At 54.9% G+C, this 21,412-nt stretch overlaps 1 protein-coding gene across 1 annotated transcript in view; it reads right to left on the reverse strand.

Annotated features, from left to right (window-relative positions):
* The window catches only part of LOC139605317 (uncharacterized), an 850,331-nt gene that overhangs the window by 529,629 nt on the left and 299,290 nt on the right, over window positions 1–21,412 (reverse strand). Inside the window, 2 exon segments of the mRNA XM_071456679.1 lie at window positions 2,457–2,465; window positions 5,345–5,875. Coding sequence (XP_071312780.1) covers window positions 2,457–2,465; window positions 5,345–5,875 — 540 coding nt within the window.

Genomic DNA, 21,412 nt, shown 5'->3' on the forward strand with positions numbered 1-21,412 from the left:
GATTCCCCTGGTTTGCACCAGTTCTAAGCTGGCTGCTGGGTGCTGGCCAAGGTGGGGCACTGGCCCAGGGACCCCCGCCGGGGACCCTCCCCTGCATGAACTGCTCAGCCGACGCCTTTTCCCAGCAGTTGACAGCAGGGCATGGAGTGACAGATACGGCTTGATCGTAGCCAGGTGTTCCACAGCAGCTGGGAGTCTCACAGCAGCCAGGTACAGCTTGGCAACAGGCACGGGCAGCTCCATAGCAGCCAGGAATGGCTCCGCAGCCAGGCACCCCCTCACAATGCCAGGGCGCTCTCCCGCCGGAGCCGGGCACTGTCTCGCCGTGGCTGGGCACAGCTGTAGGGGCGCTTTCAGTCACAGCAAAGCACAGAGAGGTGGTTCCAGCGCAGGCAGAGATGGCTACAGGGGCAGCAGCATGGCACAGAGGAGCTGGAATCTCGCGGGGGCCGGGCACCGCTCCTGAGATCTCAGCTGGCGTGGCAGGGCCTGGTGGAGGGGCAGCAAAGCCCGCTCCATGGCCAGGCACTGTCCTGCAGGAGCAAGGCATCTCTCAGTGGTGGCGGCTGGGTGCCTTGCAGCGGCTGCAGTGGCAAAGCGCCTCCCTGCTGCTACCAAGTGCTGCTTCTGGGGTTCCAGCTGCGGCAGCAGGGCACAGCAGAGTGGCAGAGTGCCTGTTCAATGTGGCTCTGCAGCATGACGTCTCTCCACCCTCTGGATCAGCAGCAGCGCGCTCCATTGACAACCTGCGCTGGGCTTGGGCGGTTGCGGCAGTTTCTGCCAGCAGGGCAGAACAAGGGGCAGCAGAGGGCACAGCAGCACAGCAGCCAGTCCTTTCAGGTGTCTTGGCAGCCATGGCAGGGCACAGAGGGGCTGCAGGGTGCTCATTTAACACAGCCAGGCTGCTCGGGGCGCCTCCACCACTGACCCCAGGGACGGCACACTCAGCTGGCAGCGCCCTCCCGCCTGGGGTAGTGGCACAGCCCCGGGTGACCAGGGGACATCCTGCTGGGCAAACACCTCCACCGGGGGTGGCAGCACAGTCCTGGGGGCAGCAGGGCACTCCCCGGGCAGGTCACCCTCACCTGGGCAGGCTCCACGGCTCTGCCTGGTGGCCTCCTGGTGGGCTGTGCCTTCTGCACTCATTCTCTTCCCTCGCTCACCCAGCAAAGCCTCTGCTCTCCCTGCTGCCTCCCCCAGCACCCTGCTTTCACCGTTAGCCTTGGTGGAGAGCCAGTGAATGCTCCATCCTTGGAAACGTTCCTGCTTGGATAGGCTCTGAGCAACATGATGGAGTGAAAGATGCCTCTGCTCCCACCCCACAGCAGGCCCTGTGGTGTCAGCTACAGGAGTAGTTGGGGTCTCCTGTAGGATGCAATTCCCCCAGAGAGCAGAGAGAACACAAAGCACCACAGCTGGCAGGAACATCCTCCCATGGAGATGCGAATATTCTGGATCAACAGGCTCAGGCTGCCCAGCTTTGCCTCTTTGTAGGCGGACACAAGTGTCAGAAGTGACTGAGAACCAGGAGGCCCCACAGTGTCTCTGAGTCCCCTTGGTTCCCTGAGATCACACAGTGTCCCAGGGTCTCTTTGGTTCCATGAGGCCCCACAATGTCACAAGGATCCCTGGACAACACAAGGCCCTGAGATATCTCAATGGATCCTTGGTTCCAACTGTCCTCACTGAGTCACAAGGACCTCTGGATTCCATGAGACCCCACAGTGTCACAGTGTCCCTTTGATTCCACAGGCCACAGGGTCACAACGGCTCCTGAGCATCTTCAGGCACCAAAGTCTCAGAGCATCCCCTCAGTTCCATGAACTCCACAGTGTCACAATGTCCCCTTGGTTCCATTTAGTCCTGTAGAGTCACAAGGATTCCTGGGAAGCATGAGGCCCTGAGGTATCACAATGGATGGTTCCATGAAGCCCCAGAGTTTCACAGTCTCCTCTTGGTTCCATGGATTCTACAAGACCCTGGAGTGTCACAGGGCTCCTATAGTCCCATGAGTCTCCAGAGTGTGAACAATGTCCCCAGGAGGCCCTGCAGTGTCACAGAGGAGCAGCACTGCAGTGGGCACAGCACCAGGGCAGGTTTGGCAGTGTTCCCATGTCTGTGACACAACAGCAGTGGCAACACCAACGTTCCCCTCTCTATGATACCACAGCACTTCAAGATCGAGCATTCCCCTGTCTGTGACACCACAGGGGTGGCAGCCACAGTGTTCCCCACTCTGTGACACCACAGCTGTGGCAGGACCATGTCCCCCTCTCTGTGACACCACAGCAGTGACAATTCAAACGTTCCCCTGTCTGTCACACAACAAGGGTGGCAATTCCATTGTTCCCCTCCCTGTGACAGAACAGAGGTGGCAGCCCTAAAATTCCCCTCTCTGTGACATCACAGCGATGGCTGCCCCAGTGTCCCCCTCTCTGTGACACCACATCGGAGGCAATCCTGACCTTCCACTCTCTGTGACACCTCAGCTGTGGCAGCCCTAAATTCCTTCTCTGTGACACCACAATGGTGAAAGCCACAAGGTTCCCCTCTCTAGGACACCACAGTGGTTGCAGCCCCACTGTTCCTGTCTCTGTGACAACACAGCTGTGCCAGTCCTCGTCCCCCTCTCTGTGACACCACAGAGGTGGCACCCGCAGTCTTCCCCTCTTTATGACACCAACACAGTGGCAGAACAAAGATTCCCCTCTCTATGAGAAAACAGTGGTGGCAGCCCCAACATTCCAATCTCTCACTTTGGTGCCCAACCCAACATTGCCCTGTCTATGAAAACACAGTAGTAGCAGCCCCAACGTTCCCCTCTCTGTGACACCACAGAGGTGGCACCCCCAGCATTCTCCTCTCTATGACAGCACCACAGTGGCAGCCCCAACATTCCCCTCTCTGTGACACCACAGGGGTGGCAGCCCCAAATGCTCCCCTGTCTGTGATACCCCAGCAGTGACTCCCCACACATTCCCCTGCCTGTGACACCACTGCATTGGCAGTCCCAACATGGACTTCTGTATGACACCACAGCAGGGGCAGCCCCAAGATTAGCTTCTCCATGACAAACCAGGGGTAGCAGCCCCAAGGTTACCCTGTCTTTGAGCTCACAAGGATGGCAGCCCCAATGTTCTCCTCTCTATGACATCACTGGGGGCAGTGGAAGCCCCAATGTTCTCCTCTCTATGACAACAATGCATTGGCAGCCACAGTGTTCCCTTCTATGACACTACAGCAGCAGCCACCCCAACATTTCCCTCATTGTGACACCACAGCTGTGGCAGCCCCAGCGTTCCCCTCTCTGTGACACCACAGCTGTGGCAGCCCCATTGTCCAGGTCTCTGTGACAGCACAGTGGTTGCTGCCCGAATGTTCCCCTCTCTGTGACACTGCAGCTGTGGCAGCAGCACTAGAACAGAAGCAGCAGCCGTGGAACACCAGGGGAGCAGGGGAGGAGCAGAGAAGGAGCAGTGGAACAGGGGGAGATGAGCAGTGTTGGAGCAGCAGTGGAGTAGTGGTGCAGGAGCAGAGGAACCGTGCTGAAACAGCACAGCACAGCTTTGGAGCAGCAGTGGAGTGAGCATGGAAAAGGCGGAACAGTGGTGGCAGAGGAGCTACAGCCATGGAACTGTGGTGGCACAGGAACTCCAGCCATGGAACAGTGGTGGCACAGGAGCTACAGCCATGGAACAGTGGTGGCACAGCCCCGCAGCTGTGGAGCGGCGCCTGAGATGCCGAAGCTGCGGGACACAGAGCGGCTCCCAGCGCTGTGTCCTGAAGGAGCCGGCCCCGCACACACCAGAGCGATGCCCCTTAGGCTGAGCCAGAGCTGGGGGCACAGGCAGGAATTGCTGCTGGGCTCTGGAAGGTGTGGATTGAGTGCATTTAATGGTGACCTGGGGGTTTGATCCTGCTCATTGTGGCTGCTTTTGTGCTGTCGGGACCATTCCAGTTGATCTGAAGTCATGAACTCAGGAGAAACTTGGGACAAAAGGAATCAAAGTGCCTTCTGTCCTGCTGTCTTGCTTTGGAAAGACAGGTGCCTGCTAAGGAAGGCAGGAACCTCCCCTGAATTGGAGAATATAACCTCCCCGCACCTCCAAACTGCTATAAATTTTAAATTAAGGGGCTCTCAGGAAAACAATATAGGAGCAGGAAATAACAGTTCTTTATTGGGGAAGAAAATAAAAGGAGAAAATAAACAATGCAGTAAACTAAAACAGCAATGACAGAACCAGAACACAACCTGACACCCTGTTGGTCAGGCTGTTGGTAGCAATCCAACTGGAATTGTGGCTGCAGTCCTCCTGCAGTGTCAGGTGTGGGTCTGTTGCAGCAGGGCTCCTGTAGAAAACAGTGGAGTCCCTGGGTGGATCCCATCAGGATCCTCCAGTCCAACTGCTGGCCCTGCACAGGACGCCCCAACAATGCCAGCCTGGGCCTGGCAGCGCTGGCCAAACGCTGCTGCAGCTCAGAGAGCCCTGGAGCTGGGACCCTGCCCTGGGGAGCCTGGCCAGGGCCCCAGCAGCCTCTGGGCAAAAACCTTTTCCTGACATCCAACCTGAGCCTGCCCCGACTCAGCTGCAGCCGTTCCCTCCACTCCTGTCCCTGGGCACCAGAGGGAAGAGGTTCCCACAGCCCCAGCCAGGGACCCGCTCCCAAGGCTGCTGCCATGGCCACCAGGGCTAGCACCAGCTGGGATGCTTGGTCTCCATGGGCTGGGCTTCAGGAATGGGATTCCCCAATTTCCTGCTCCTGCTAAAACCGCGCTGCCCTCGCTGCCCTCCCGCCTCCCATGGAAAGCACAAAAGGCAATGATCCCGGGCTGGGATAAGAACAGTTTACTGGGAACAGAAATGAGATAAGGAACAAACAGGAACAGAAACAATATTGATAACAGAAGGGATCAATAAAACTTTTAAAGGGAAAACTAAAACACAACTCACTGGGTCTTCCTGGCCATGTATTTCCTCCTGCCTGGAAAGGACACCCTTCTCCTCAGAGAGAGAGAGAGAGTCCCTTTCCTGCCCCTGGCAATGACCTGAGGTGGGAGTGAATGTAATGACAGGGCCATGGCCAGACCCTTATGTTTTTCAATGCCACATCAGGTCATTGGGAGGGGTAGGAAAATTGACAGCTGTCTTCCCAGCATGGATTATAGGGAAAATGGATCCCCAGGGCTCTTCCCAACGTGGGACCTCCAATGGAGAAAGAAGCTGGAGTGGTGCATGAAGCTCTTCCTGTAGCTGGGGCACTCACAGAACTTCCCTTACTGGCGATTCCATTGGTTTCTGGTCAAGTTTGAGATCATGGAGAAGCTCTTCCCATGAAGTGGGACACTTGTAGGGCCTCTCCCCAGTGTGGATGCGCCGGTGGATGATGAAGGTGGATTTTTTCTTGCATCCCTTCCTGCAATCAGGGCAGCAGAAGGGCCTCTCCTGGGTGTGACTCTGCTCATTCAGGCAGAGAATTTTGCTGGTCTGGAACCTCTTCCCACAGGTGGGGAACTCGTAGGGCCTCTCCCCAGTGTGGATGCACCGGTGGGTGATGAGGTGGGAGTTTTGCTTGAAGCCCTTCCCGCACTCAGGGCAGCGGAAGGGCCTCTCCTCTGTATGAATGCGCTGGTGGCAGAGGTAATTGGAGCGTGTCTGAAACCTCTTCTGACACTCGGGACACTTGTAGGGCCTCTCCCCAGTGTGGATGCGTTGGTGGATGATGAGGGCAGAGCTGCAGCTGAAGCCCTTCCCACACTCCCCACACTCGTAGGGCCATTCCCCAGTGTGGATCATCTGGTGGCGGATCAGGGTGCTGCTCTTCCTGAAGCACTTCCCACACTCCAAGCACTTGTGGGGCTTCTCCCCATCATGAAGCTGCCCATGGACCACCAGCTCTGAGCTCCGGCTGAAGCTCTGTCCACCTTCCTGGCTCAGGGTGGGTCTTTCCTCCTCAGAGCACCCTGGGCTGCGTTTGCAGCCCCTCCTCCTCTGGGATCTCTGTGGCTTTTCTTCCCTGTTGGATTCCTGTGCACTAGAGTTGCTCAAAACAGCCTCTTCCATGAGGTTCTGCCGTGGAGATTTTTCCTCCCTGGTCTCCATCCTCAGCTTCTTCCCTGGGGGAGGAAGGATAGGGAGAGGATGGGATTTGCCTCCGTGCCACAGGGAAGGGGAAGGAGATCCCCCCAGAGCATCCCTGGCAGGACAGGGTTGGCAGCAGGGTTGTCCTGCAGCCAGGGGCTGTGCTGGGCTGGGAGATGGAGCAGGAGAGAGGGGCAAAGGGGCACTGACTTCCTCCTCACCTGCCAGGGTGTCCCGGGGCTCCTTCCTCTTCCTTGCAGCCTCCTCCTCCATCTGGCAACAGTTTGGAGATGGGAAATTCTGTTTTGGGAAGAAAACAAAGGGAGCACACATTGTCTTTTGTACTGGTTTGAAGGCAAACCTGGGGGAGATTCTAATTCAGAATTACAATTTAATAAGTAAATTTAGATCAAGGCAATGATACAGAAATACTGCCTTAAACAGACAGAGTCAGGATATAACCTGACACCCTGTTGCTGGTCAGGGTGGTGGCAGCAGTCCCATTAAATGGTGGCTGCAGTCCTGTTGGAGAGATGAACGTGATTCTGTCCAAGTGATCCTGTAGAAGGGTCTGGTCTTCCTCTGGAGGTCCAGTGGTGGTTCTGGAGCTCTTGTCCTCTGGGAATCCAGTAGGCAAGCTGCTCCTGATGTTGCAAGGCTCAGCTTATATGAAGTAGGGATGCTTGGATCCTCCCGTTGGGCGGAGCATTCCACAATGGGATGTTGGAATTTTATCACTCCTGCAGTGACACTCAATGGCCCATCCACAGAAGATATCTCCCCTGGAGGGCGTTATCAGGGCTGAGTCATGGAAGAGATAAAGAACACTGCCCCACCTGTTTCTAGCAGTTGATGAAGATGGGCATTGAAAACATGCATTGGGTTCCATCTTACATTGCAACCTGAAACAGTGGGGGAATCCCTGCTCAGGGGGTGAACACCACCCCCCTTACCCAAACTGGCTCAGGTTTAAAACCCCCACCCTGGGAAGGCCACACACACAGGGGACAATGTCACACTTGCCCTGCCCCAGGGCAGGTCTCTGTTCTTGTCATTCCCTTGCTGTCTACTCTTTTCTTTTTCTTTCCATCTCTCTCTCTACCTCACATTTAGTGTTCAATAAAATCCACTTTGGATTTGGTCTCGTTAGCATTTTAACTGGGGCAGAGGCATTTCTCTAACAATTTGCGTAACCAGATTGTGACATTATTTTTGCACAGTGGGTTCAGGGCACTCTTGTCTCACCCCAGGTGCTTTTGACAACAGCGTGGTTCCCTCCACTGAGGAGGTTGTGTTTTTTTCTGGAAGAACTCTTGGAAACTTGGACACAGTTCCTCCTTCCTCCTGGGGAACTTATGGAAGAACTGATGGGGAAAATGGCTGTTGTGGGTGGCCAGTGAAAAAGAAAATATTTTGTTGTCCTTCCTTGAAAAGTTTGTTAAAATCACTGGAGAAGAGGGAGCAAATGATATCCGCGTGACTGACAAAGTTCATTTACTCGAAGGTGAGGAGCACAAGGCTGCCAGAAGTCCCACAGGAAGCCCAGCTCAAGTAGCTAAATTCCCAAATAACTCCAGCCAGGGGTCTCCAGGAAGATTTTTTTGGAGAGTGTTTGGAGCCGGCAGATCCCGGACTCGAGCCCCAGATATCTCCGGGCTCCCTAAGAGGAGCTTTTTTGGGGGCAGAGGAGCCGCGATCGCCCCTCGGGAGGGTCCCGGGGGGTCCACGTGGGGATGGCCCGGTACCGACGGGGCGGGACATTGGTTTTGGGGATCCCCGTGAGAGCCGGGGCTGTGGAACGGGGGACCCCCGGGGCGGGGAGAGGGGAAGGGGCGATACCGGAGCTGGGGCACCCCCGGCAGCCCGGAGATGAGACGGGGACGGGACCCCCTGACCCTGACAGGGGCGCGTCCTGGGGTGACTTCATGATGCTCGTGCCCCATTGGTCCCTTTAGCCCAGAAATGAGTTCTGCACCTTTAAGGCTGGTTCTGAGAGAGAAGGGGAGGAGGAAGAAGCTGCAGTTGGTTTTCAGACACTGCACTCACTCCCACACATTCTGGCTCCTGGATGGACAGAGAGTGGGACAGAGCTCTCCTTTGCTTTTAGTTAGTTTTTAGCTCTCTGAGGCAGAGAAGTTGCCTGGACTGTTATTTTTCTTTTTCTTTGGAGCTGTTTGAACCTGCTCTGCACTGAACACACAGAACACCACCAGCAGCTCGCACCCGTGGCCCACTGGGCCTGGCCTGGGCCGTGGCATTTCCAGCACTGGAGGGACTGATAAGAGACTGATAAGAGACTGATAAGAGACTGAGTGAGCTGAGCTACAGCCCACAGAGGGACTTTCTGTGTTTGTCATCTCTTTTGGAGTGGCAAGAGGTTTTATTGTTCAATATTGTTCTTTCTTTGTGCTGGTGAATGCTTTGCCTGGTAAATAAACGTTTTTTCCACTTTTTTCCAAGGAAATCTTTTCCCAATCCGGTTGGGGGAGGGGCTTCTTAAATCTGCTTTCTAGAGGAAACTCTTTTGGAGTTTTTCTCCCAAATTTGCCCCATACGAGGCCAGGGTGGTGGGAAGAGGGGGGAACTCCAAGTGGCTGAACTGGGGTGAGGCTGGAGAAGGGGACCCCAAAACCCCCCAGCATCCCTAAGCAGGACCCTGGAAAGGGGTCCTGGGGACCCTTGAGGATCCCCAGCAGCCCTGAGATGGGGGAACACCAGAACCCTGGAGGGATGAGACCTGACATAGGACACTCCTGGTGGCTTTTTTTAATTAAGTCTTGATTTTTGGAGGTTTTTATGGACATCAGGTGACTTCTAGAGATGGACTTGGGCAAGGGAAATCCCCAAAAAAAGGCATTCACACCCTGTTTTTCCTGAAACCAGGATTTTCCCCAAACCATCCTGCAGTGACATCCCCCATGTCCTGCTCTGGGTGAGCTCAGTCCCAAACCTGACCCTGATCCTGGTCTCAATCTCACTGCATGTTCAGACACACTCACAGTTCTGAATTTAATCTTATCCCAGCCCCACACTCATCTAGCCCCAGACCCAATCCCAACCCCAGCCCTAAAGCCAATCCCATTTCTAGTCTTAACCCCAATCCCAGCTCTAATCCAAATCTCAGCCCCAGCTCCAAGCCCAGCCCCAATTCCAGCCCTTTCCTAAATCCTCAGCCCCAAACCAAATCCCAGGTTCAGCTTTTCTGGGGCTTTGGGGGTGTCTCTGTCCCTGTGCCCCCGATGATGTTTGGGTGGGGTCACAGCAGGGCTGAGAGGGACAGAGACCCCCCCGGCCTCCCCAGGGGGGAGAAGGTGGCAGAGCCCCCCCAGCCCCGAGCAGCCTCAGCAGTGAGAGGGACACAGAGCCCCTGGTGCCCAGCCCTGCACAGGCATTGCCTGAGGCCAGAGGGATGGAGACCCCCCGAGCATCCCCCAGGGCCAGGGGACAGAGAGCCCCGAGCATCCCCTGGGCTGAGAGGGACAGAGACTGCCCCGAGCACCCCCTGGCACAGGGGTGAGAGGGAGGGAGACCCACCAGGCATTCCCTGGGTGAGAATGATGGAGACCCCTGGGGAATGGCCTGGGGTGACAGGGACAGGGACACCCCTGGGGAATGGCCTGGGGTGACAGGGATAGCGACAACCCTGGGGAATGGCCTGGGGTGACAGGGACGGGGACACCCCTGGGGAAAGGCCTGGGGTGACAGGGACGGGGACAAACCCTCCCAAGCCCCTCTCAAGCATCCCCCAGTCTGAGAGGCTCAGTGACCCCTTGAGCATTCCCTGGGCACTGGACAAAGTGAAGTTGTTTCTTGACAAAAATCAAACTTAACCCTACAGAAAATGCCTTGAATTTACTCTTCCCACAAGTAACTTGTGGTGGAAATGAGAACAAATTGCAAAATTTAATAAACTGACAGTAGAAGCAATTCTGTGGCAATTCCAAAATCCATTGGTCCTGCACAGCTCCAGCTCAGCTGCTGGCACATTCTGATAAAAGAAAAGTGGAAATTCGGCCCAATACATTGTGATACCTCTTTTATGAAAAGAGTATGAAAAGGAAGGGAAAGCTCTGTTTAGATGTCACAAAGGTGACAGGGACAAAGAAAAAAAATATTCTTAGATTTGGCAAAGCCCCCGGCCTGTGAAAAAGAAAAGGGGGGACAGCCAGGGACTGAGAGGGACAGAGATCTCCCCTGGAGTGGTCCAAGTGTGACATTGTCCCCTGTGTGTGTGGCCTTCCCAGGGTGGGGGTTTTACACCTGAGCCAGTTTGGGTAAGGGGGGTGGTGTTCACCCCCTGAGCAGGGATTCCCCCACTGTTTCAGGTTGCAGTGTAATATGGAACCAAATGCACGTTTTCAATGCCCATCTTCATCAACTGCTATAAACAGGTGGGGCAGGGTTCTTTATCTCTTCCATGACTCAGCCCTGATAACGCCCTGCAGGGGAGATATCTTCTGCGAATGGGCCATTGAGTGTCACTGCAGGACTGATAAAATTCCAACATCCCATTGTTGGATGCTCCGCCCAGAGGGAGGATCCAAGCATTCCTACCTGGATATAAGCTGAGCCTTGCAACACCAGGAGCAGCTTGCCTGCTGGATTCCCAGAGGACAAGAGCTCCAGAACCACCACTGGACCTCCAGAGGAAGACCAGACCCTTCTACAGGATCACTGCTTGGACAGAATCACGTTCATCACTCCCACAGGACTGCAGCCACCATTTAATGGGACTGCTGCCACTACCCTGAGCAACAGGGTGTCAGGTTATATCCTGACTCTGTCAGTTTAAGGCAGTATTTCTGTATCATTGCCTTGATCGAAATTTTCTTATTAAATTGTATTCCTGGTTTAGACCCTCCCCAGGTTTGCCTTCAAACCAGTACAAAATCCAGTGTGCTCATCCCTTGTTTTCCTCCTTAAAGTGAATTTCCCATCTCCAAACCTTTGTCAGATGGAGGAGGAGGCTGCAAGGAAGAGGAAGGAGCCCTGGGACACCCAGGCAGATGAGGAGGAAGTCAGTGCCCCTTTCCCCCTCTCTCCTGCTCCATCTCCCAGCCTAGCACAGCCCCCGGCTGCAGGACGAACCTGGTGTCAACCCCGTCCTGCTGGGGATGCTCTGGGGGGATCTCCTTCCCCTTCCCTGTGGAACGGAGGCAAATCCCATAATCTCCTTGTCCTTCCTCCCCCAGGAAAGAAGCTGAGGATGGAGACCAGGGAGGAAAAATCCCCACAGCAGAACCTCATGGAAGAGGCCATTTTGAGTGCTTCCAGAGTGGAGGAATCCAACAGGGAGGAAAAGCCCCAGAGACTGTACAGGAAGAGGGGCTACAAAGCCAGCCCAGGGTGCTCTGAGGAGGAAAGACCCACCCTGAGCCAGGAAGGTGGACAGAGCTTCAGCCAGAGCTCAGAGCTGGTGGCCCGTGAGCAGCTTCATGATGGGGAGAAGCCCTACAAGTGCTTGGCGTGTGGGAAGAGCTTCAGGAAGAGCTTCCACCTGATCCACCACCAGATGATCCACACTGGGGAATGGGCCTACGAGTGTGGGGAGTGTGGGAAGGGCTTCAGCTGCAGCTCAGAACTCATCAGGCACCAACGCATCCACACTGGGGAGAGGCCCTATGAGTGTCCCAAGTGTGGGAAGAGGTTTCAGACCAGCTCCAGTCTCCTCCTGCATGAGCGGATTCACACCCAGGAGAGGCTCTTCCTCTGCCCCGACTGTGGGAAGGGCTTCAAGCAAAACTCCCACCTCATCACCCACCGGCGCATCCACACTGGGGAGAGGCCCTACGAGTGTTCCCAGTGTGGGAAGAGCTTCACCAGCAGCTCTAACTTGACAAGACACCAACGGAGTCACCGGTAAGAGACGCCCTGCAAATGCCCCAAGTGCAGGAGGAGCTTTGTGCCCAGCTCCAGCTTCAACCCCCATGGGAAAACCCATGTTGGAAAGAGCCCGGGTGATCCATGTTCCCTGTGATCCATGCTGGGAAGACACCTGTACCTTTTCCTGCCCCTGTCAATGACATGGTGTGGAATGAAGAACATGAGGGTCTGGCCATGGCCATGTGATTCCATTCACTCCCACCTCAGGTCATTGCCAGGGGCAGGAAAGGGACTCTCTCTCCCTGAGGAGAAGGGTGTCCTTTCCAGGGAGGGGAAATACGAAACTGGGAAGAGCCAGTAGTTGATGTTGTAGTTTTCCCTGTAAACAGTTTTATTGATCCCTTCTGTTATCAATACTGTTTCTGTTCCATTTGTTCCTTATCTCGTTGCTGTTCCCAATAAATTGTTCTTCTCCCAGCCCGGGATCTTTGCCTTTTGTGCTTTCCATGGGAGGCGGGAGGGCAGCGAGCGGCAGCGCGGTTTTAGCAGGAGCAGGAAATTGGGGAATCCCATTCCTGAAGCCCGGCCCATGGAAACCGAGCATCCCAGCTGGTGCCAGCCCTGGTGGCCCTGGCAGCAGCCTTGGGAGTGGGTCCCTGGCTGGGGCTGTTGTGGAGAGCTAGGGACCTGCGTGCGGAAGGTCTCGGGCTGTATGGGTAGATAAGAAGGCCCCCCTCACCCTGCAGTCTGACCGTTGCTCCATACCTGGCCACACCCGGCCAGACGTGAGCAGAGGGAAGGGACACAGACTGCCCAAGCCCTAATTACCCCTGAGACCCCTCAATAAACGCCATTTGCTGTCCACCACATTGGTGTATGTAGCATTGGACCGAGTGACCCTGGGCCTTGGGTCACCGTGTCAGACTTCCCAAACCAGGTCGCCACGCCGTAATGGCAACATCTGGTGCCAAAACCCGGGAATCACAGCGCCCGGAGTTCGGGATTTCGCCTGGACAGGGGACTGGCGGCTGCACAGCAGGCCTAGTGCAGCGGCGGGGACACCCCCGGACCAGCGTGGACCATGGAAGCCATAGCGAAGGTCGTAACTCAGATGCATGCTCAATGGGGGATTGATTGTAAGCTAAAAGATTTATGTCTTGTTATACCGAGACTTATTAAGCTGGGGGCGATAGACAGCCCGGTGGATATTCTCCATTCAGAGATATGGGATACTTGTACAAAGGTTTTAGCTGAGGAGACTATGTCCTCAGGCTCAGGGAAAGCTCTAAAGTCATGGGGCAGAGTCGTGCAGGCTCTGCAGAAAGCTAGAGAAGAGCAGGAGACCTGGAAAGCCGCGCAGGCTTGGTTATTAGCCACGCCGCAGTTGAGGGTGGGCGCGGCAACGCAGACCGTGGAGGACTTCGATCAGATCAGCACCGCGGAACCGCGAACGCTGGATTCCCCCGAGCAGACCGCCTTACCATCGGGGGGCGGGGAACGCGCGCGGGCGTTTTGGCGGGGGTTAACAGAGGAAGCGCTGGAGGCGGCAAAATTGCCGGACCCCGAAGGGGTGGATAAAAGCGCACCCCCTCCGTATGTGTTTGAAAATGGCGCCGAACCGCGTGTTCAGGGCGGAAAGGGAAACACGGGGGGCGGAAATGCAGTCAGCCTGCTTAACAACGCATGCGCGGGCGAGCGGGGGGACGGGGCAGCCCCCGCGGAGGAGCGTAAGGCCAATCAGAGCGCTCAGTTCACATTAGGTCCTTATAGGGCAAGGACCTCCCCCAGTAGGAGGCGGGGGGATCCCAGGGGGAGGGAACGGCCCGACCCCCGCAAGAAGGGGCAGGGTCGGAGCCTGAGAAAAAGGCAGAGCAGCCCGGAAACGTCCGGGCAGTCGACTTCCGGCTCGGACTCGGACTCGAGCTCTGAGCTCGAGAGGGGATCGGGGAGTTCCGACTCGGATTCGGGTTTTAACAGAAGGAGAGCAGCGGCATACAAGGTCACTAGCCACAGCGCTCCTGCATGGGTGAAGGGGATATCGGAGAAAGATCGAACTCCGCTTACAGACTGGTGGAAAATAAAAATAGCATGTGCTGAATGGACTCCGTCGGCGAAACTGGTGTTCCCCGTTCGGGTGGGGGGAGCCGGCGGGAATCAAAGGACCTATTCCCCGGTAAACCCAAAAGAGGTGCAGGCAATTATTAAAGCAATTGCAGATAGGGGAATTAATTCTGCCATGGTTTCCACACTCATTGACAGCGTTTTTGGAGGGGATGACATGTTACCTTTTGATATTAAGCAGACTTGCAGAATGATTTTTGATGGGGCAGGGATGATCGTTTTTAAGCAGGAATGGGAGGATAACTGTATTAAGCAGCTGGCCCTGGTAACAGGGGCAGATCATCCACTGCACGGCTCCAGCATACAGAGGCTAATGGGCACAGACCCTACAATGATCACCCCCTAGGCACAGGCTGAGGGCTTGCGGGCACATGAGGTTATGACAACAACCCGTGCTGCCCGAGAAGCCATCCGTGTTGCTTCTAAAGTAATAGCCAAACCGTCGCCTTGGTCTACAATAAAGCAGAGTGAGAGTGAAAGCTTCACTCAGTTTGTGGATCGTTTACAGGCTGCCTTGGACTCCTCAACATTACCCTCAGAGGCAAAGGGTCCTGTGCTGGCAGAGTGCCTACGCCAGCAATGCAACTCAGCCACCAAAGACATTTTAAGATCACTGCCGCAAGGGTCTAATCTAGCTGCCATGATCAGACACGTTGCAAAGGAAGAACACCTAGCTCCCATTCAAGCAGCAGTTCACACGGCAATAACGAGTGTCATGGCATGCTTTAAGTGTGGCCAAGCTGGGCACGTGGCAACAAACTGCCCCCAGTCAGGGAGCCCACCAGCAGCTGCTCCACCACGCCAGGGGAGACCTAGGGGACCATGCTGGGCATGTGGAAAGAAAGGGCATTTAGCTAAGGAATGCAGATCCAGGCATCAGGGAAACGGGAGAGGGAGGGGGCAGCTGGGCCGTATCCAGCCTCCTCCCACCTGGAACATGCAGCGGCCCAGCTACAGCAACCCCCAATGGGGCACAGGGCTCTCATGCCCACCACCTCCACCCCCTCAGGGAATGACCAACTTTGTCGCCCAGCCAAAGGCTCAATCGAACCCATCTGCACCTCAGGAATACCAAGAACAGCTCCCTGGGGCCGAGGCCCCTGGGTGGCTTTGGCCATGAAAGCATGGGAACGGGACCCATGGGTGGCCTTCGCCGCGAAGGTGGGGAAACACCCACTGATCGTGTGGGCAGTGTGTCGTCTCCACAACAGCTCCGACGACTCGGCCATCTGCCTTCCCTTTTGGGTGGACACAGGGTCAGATGTCACCGTCATCCCAGACATACATTGGCCTCGACCATGGAAGCTAGAAGTAGCCCCCATGGTGGGCGGAGTTGGAGGGCTGTCCTGAGCCCACAAGAGCACCCAACCAGTGGCAATAACCCTCTGCACCGAGAGAGGACCGGGAAGAACTATCACCCTCACTGCATATGTGATGTCGGACTGCCCACCCTTGCTAGGGAGGGATGCCCTAGCCCTGCTGGATGTTAGGATGACAAATTTATTCTAAGGGCCACTGTCGCGTACCCGCCATTGCCCATCAAGCTGACTTGGAAATCAGCCGACCCAGTGTGGGTCGAACAGTGGCCCTTGTCAACGCCTCGAATGACTGCCCTCATTGAGTTAGTTAGCCAGGAATTACACAAGAATCATATAGAACCCTCCACGAATCCATGGAACACTCCGATCTTCGTAATACCTAAGCGGTCTGGTGAAGGCTTTCGTCTCCTGCACGACTTGCGAGAAGTGAACAAGAGAATCCAGCCTATGGGCCCTGTGCAAACTTCGCTGCCCATGAACTCTGTGATACCAAAAGGACAACCCTGTGCAGTGCTCGACATCAAAGACTGCTTCTTTTCTATTCCCCTGCACGAAGACGACAAGGAGCGTTTCGCCTTCTCCATCGTCTTCCCAAACAGCCAGCGGCCCAACCTACGCTTCCAATGGAGGATGCTTCCACAAGGAATGCTCAACTGCCCGACTATCTGCCAGATCACCGTGGACCGAGTGCTAGCACCAGTCTGGCAGAGCAATCCAACTGTAACCATCGTGCAGTACATGGATGACATCCTGATCGCTGCACCATCCACGAGACAAGTGGACCAGCTGGTGTCTACCATCTCCGAGACCTTAAGGACAAATGGCTTTGAGGTAGCGAGTGCAAAAATAAAAAAGGGACCGTGCGTGACCTTCCTAGGAGTGGGAATCACAAGCTCCTACATAACTCCTCCCCAGATGAAAATCCGCCGAGACATCAAGATGCTCCACGACATGCAACAGCTGGTAGGGTCCTTACAGTGGCTCCGCAACATCGTCCTGATTCCTCCCGAGGTCATGGACCCTCTGAATGACCTCTTGAAAGGGAAGAACCCATGGGAGCAAAAAACCCTGACACCGGAAGCAGTATGTTCGCTCAACTTCATCGAACGTCAGATGTCAGAGAGCATGCTCACCAGATGGGACTCAAGTGCTCCAGTCGATCTGTATGTCCACTTTACAAAAAAGGGGGGAGTGGGAGCCTTAGCCCAAGGACCCCCCGACAAGGCCCAACCAATACTATGGGTGGTCTTGGGGAAACCGTCGCGTGCCTTTTCCTCGGGACTCGAGTGCCTCTGCAGCCTCATCATGAAAGGCAGGAAACTCGCCCTAAGACATCTGGGCATCGAACCTTCCAGGATAAGCTTGCCTCTCCGCAAACAGCTCTCTGCGCAGTCAACAACAATATCGGAATATCTAGCCATGGCCCTTACAGGCTTTGGAGGAGAGATTCGCTATGCGGAAAACCCCCTTGGACTCGGCTGCTCACGGTCATCGATATCGACCTCCCACCAAAAGTACTTGACCGACCGCGGGCGGGACCAACCATCTTCACGGATGCATCATCGCAGACCTCCACCGTGGCAGTATGGCAGTCAGGAGAACAGTGGCAATGTGTCAAGGCAACCGACCCCACGCTTTCAGTCCAACAGCTTGAAGCAGCAGCTGTAGTGCTAGCTAGTCCGGACTATTCCCAGAAGAACACCTTAACATTGTGACTGATTCCATATTTGTGGCCAAGCTCTGCCTAGCCATGTCCGGACCAGGTGTGTCAGTGTCCACAGTGGCAACGATGCTGGAGGAAGCACTCTATTCACGGAAAGGCACCATATCAGTCATCCATGTCAACAGCCACGACCCGGTCAAAGGATTCTACCAAATAGGCAACGACAAGGCTGACGCCGCCGCAAAGGGCATATGGACACTGAAAGAAGCTCGTCAGTTGCACGAATCCCTTCACATCGGAGCTAAAGCGCTTGCGAAAAGGTGCGGGATTTCTACCATGGATGCAAAGCACGTTGTCGCTACGTGCCCCCACTGCCAGAAGTCGCCACTGTGGTCGAGTGGCGTCAACCCCAGAGGCCTCAAAGCCTCAGAAATATGGCAAACAGACTTTACACAATGCCAGCTGTTGAAACCCTGAGTGTGGCTCGCGGTTACCGTAGATACGTACAGCGGCATGATTGTGGCCACACAGCATCTCAAGACCGATTCCAAAGCGACCATCCAACATTGGCTAACAGCCATGGCATGGCTTGGAGTTCCAAAACAGATCAAAACAGATAACGGCCCAAACTTCATCTCAAAGGTAGTCCAAGCATTCGCCTCGAAATGGAACATCGCCTTGGTGCATGGCATCCCATACAACAGCACCGGGCAAGCCATCGTCGAAAGAGCAAACCAGACTCTGAAAACTAAGCTGGAAGTGCTAGCAAAGGCAGAAGGCTTCACCAATGCCATTCCCCCGGGTGACCAGGCGCGCATGCTGGCAACTGCACTGCTAGCATTAAATCAATTCCCTAGGGGGGACGAAACAAACAGTCCTGCTCAGAGACACTGGGCCACTCGGGCGCTAGAGGAAGGCCCACGGGTGGTGGTCAAAAATGAACTAGGGGAGTGGGAACAGGGTTGGAGATTGGTGCTCACGGGGCGGGGATATGCAGCCGTTAAAAAGGACGGGGACATTAAATGGTGTCCACTCAAATCTATCAAACCAGACCTTCATAGGGAAACTCATGAGACTTGTGAGACTTTGTTTACAGGACTGGATCATTGGATGTCCCCGAAACTCATATGCCCCACTACTGGGAAAGAGAGAGAGGCCATCGAGGAACCCGACATCACCTGAGAAGCTCGCGCCATCAAAATTAAAGCAACAACGGTGTTTCTGTGTGATTTTGTGTTGGGGCTTGTCGCCAGAGGGCAAGCCAGCCCAGACTACTACCCTCATCAGCCCTTCAGGTGGGTCATGCAACATCTTACTGGTGACAAGATGCTCAGAGACATCACCACACCGAACGCCCCGTCCTTTGTGCTTCGCGTCACCGACCTGTTTCCGGGACAACCAAAGGTAGAGCCCTATTCTTCACATGCCACACACATGTACCTATCCTACTGGTGCCCAGCCTCAAACCCAGGAAAAAGTTATTGCAATCGCCCAGGGTGGGGATACTGTGGCACTGGGGCTGTGAAACAATAGTTACAGACGCCAGGCCGTCAGGACCTGGGTGGGACCCACAAGAGCCCAACAGATTCCTACAGTTCACCTGGGCACCCGCAGGCTGCAAAACACCCGTCTTCCTTCAGGGAAGTTTCTATCGAAACCACCATAAAGTCCCCAAATTCCGGAAACGCACTCACTATAACATGACAGTTTTGCAGCCGAATCACCCTAGCTGGGCCGTGGGCAAAGCATGGACAGTAGTCCTTCAAGGGTCAGAAAAGTGGGTGAATGTGCGAATTACCAGACTCCAACCGTCAGCACCCAGAGCGGTTGGGCCCAACAAAGTGATCAAAAGCACACAGAAAGGGAGAAACATGACCTACCCCAAAGCCTTGCCCACAAGGGTCACCGACGTCCCGACTGGCGATGAGGAAGCCTTCCAGATAGGCCGCTCAGCCAGGTCAGGCTTGGACCCAATCCTTCGCATGTTAGAAGCTACCTTTCTATCCCTGAATGAATCTAACCCTAACCTAACCGACTCCTGCTGGCTTTGCTACAATGTTAAACCCCCCTTTTACGAAGGGGTCGCTTTAGATACCCCCTTCAGCTATTCCACAGCCGATGCCCCTCGCCAGTGCAGATGGGACACACCCCGCAAAGGAATTACCCTGAGTCAAGTCACAGGTCAGGGCAGATGCTTTGGCAATGCAACCCTAGCTAAGCAGAAAGGCGACGTCTGCACCAAAATAGTTGAGCCCAACAGGAAGAATAATAAGTGGGTAGTCCCATCCGCATCTGGGATGTGGGTTTGCCAGAGATCTGGAGTGAGTCCCTGCGTGTTTCTTGCCAAATTCGATAACTCTAACGACTTTTGTGTTCAAGTTCTGATCGTCCCTAGGATCCTGTACCACTCAGACGAAGAGGTTTACCACCTTTTCGAAGAAAACAGCCGGCTCCACAAGAGAGAAATATTAACAGGTATAACTATCGCAATGCTGCTCGGCCTAGGGGCGGCTGGAACGGCAACAGGTGTCTCAGCCCTAGCAACTCAACACCAAGGACTGTCCCAGCTGCAGATGACCATTGATGAGGACCTGCAGAGGATCGAGAAATCCATTTCCTTTCTAGAAAAGTCAGTCTCCTCGCTCTCAGAAGTGGTCCTGCAGAACAGGCGAGGACTGGATCTCCTGCTCATGCAGCAAGGAGGCCTGTGTGCCGCCTTGAAAGAGGAATGTTGTTTCTACGCTGACCACACAGGAGTCGTTAGAGACTCCATGGCAGAACTCCGAAACAGACTGGCTCAGAGACAGAAAGACAGGGAAGCCCAACAGGGCTGGTTTGAATCCTGGTTCAATCGATCTCCATGGCTCACCACCCTGATTTCTACCCTAATAGGCCCAGTCACTATAATCTTACTAACCCTAATCTTCGGGCCTTGCATATTAAACAAATTGGTGCAATTCGTTAAAAGGCGTTTGGAAAAGGCTAACATTTGGTTTCTCGAGCGCCGACAATTACTTTAAGGCGTGCCACTTACTAACACACTTACGATTTTACGCTAATTCTACTAACCCATGAAATTTTGTAACCTTTACATTTTATAAGATTTTTACTAATCATGAGGTGGGGGGAAATGTGGAGAGCTAGGGACCTGCGTGCGGAAGATCTCGGGCTGTACGGGTAGATAAGAAGCTCCCCCTCACCCTGCAGTCTGACCTTTGCTCTGTACCCGGCCACACCCGGCCGGACATGAGCAGAGGGAAATGACACAGACTGCCCAAGCCATAAATACCCCTGAGACCCCTCAATAAACGCCATTTTGCTGTCCACCACATTGGTGTATGTAGCATTGGACCGAGTGACCCTGGGCCTTGGGTCACTGTGCTGGACCTCCCGAACCAGGTTGCCACGCCGTAACGGCAACAACATCCCAGGGCACCTTGGGCTGCAAAGGCACCGATCTGTCACAGGCACTCACGGGGGCTCCACGGTGACATCCCAGGAGTCCCCAGGCTGCCAAAGAGCCGGGATGTCCCAGACACTCACAGCGGTTCCTGTCATGGCCACAGTGGGAGCTTCAGGAAAAGTTTATTAGAGACGCTCCTGTTGGGTCATGAGGTGCAAAAAGGATCCCCAATAGCCCCCACAGATCCCCAAATCTCACTGTTGGATCAGTGTTCCTTGCTTTCTTTCCTATGGAAAAGAACCATCCTTCTCTTCCAGGTGTCCCTGTCTGAAATTGGGATTCCACCTCTAAAATTCCATATATCATATGGAATATGATATATCCATATATAGGGTTGCTCCCAGGCACAGCCTGCCAGTACCATCAAGTCTGGTGGGCCTTGGCCTCTGGTGGGTGCCCCTGCAACACTGGGGCTGGGTTCTTCCCTTCCCATGGAGATCACTGGCACACTGTGGGGACCTCATGGAACCAAGGGGATCCTTGTGGCACCACTGGAGCCCATGGAACCAAGGGGCCATGGTGACACAGCGGGGCTTCATGGAACCCAGAGACCATTATGGCTCTGTGGGGCCTGATGGAACCATGGAGACCATTGGGACCCTTCAGGGCCTGGTGTCACCAAGGGGGCATTATGGCACCTCAGGTCCTCAGGGAAGCGAGGGACCATTGGGACACTGTGGGGCCTGATGGAACCGAGGGAAGATGGAACAGGTCTGGCAGGCTTGGCCTCCCAGGGGCCACCTGACAGGTCTGGCTGATGTCAAGGGCTGCCTCTCATCAGCTCCTGGAGCACTGGGGCTCCATGCTCTCCTTGCTATGGGAAAGAACCATCTGGCTTTTCAGATGCTGTAAGAGACGGTCTGAAGTTTCCCTCATTTGCCTCACGACTGTCCCAAGGACAGAGACCGGGACCCTGAGGACCCTGACTGGAGCTCTGGCCTGG

The sequence above is a fragment of the Agelaius tricolor genome, unplaced genomic scaffold (genome assembly GCF_023055355.1).
Source record: "Agelaius tricolor isolate 1412-34295 unplaced genomic scaffold, bAgeTri1.0.p SCAF_64, whole genome shotgun sequence".
NCBI lineage: Eukaryota > Metazoa > Chordata > Aves > Passeriformes > Icteridae > Agelaius > Agelaius tricolor.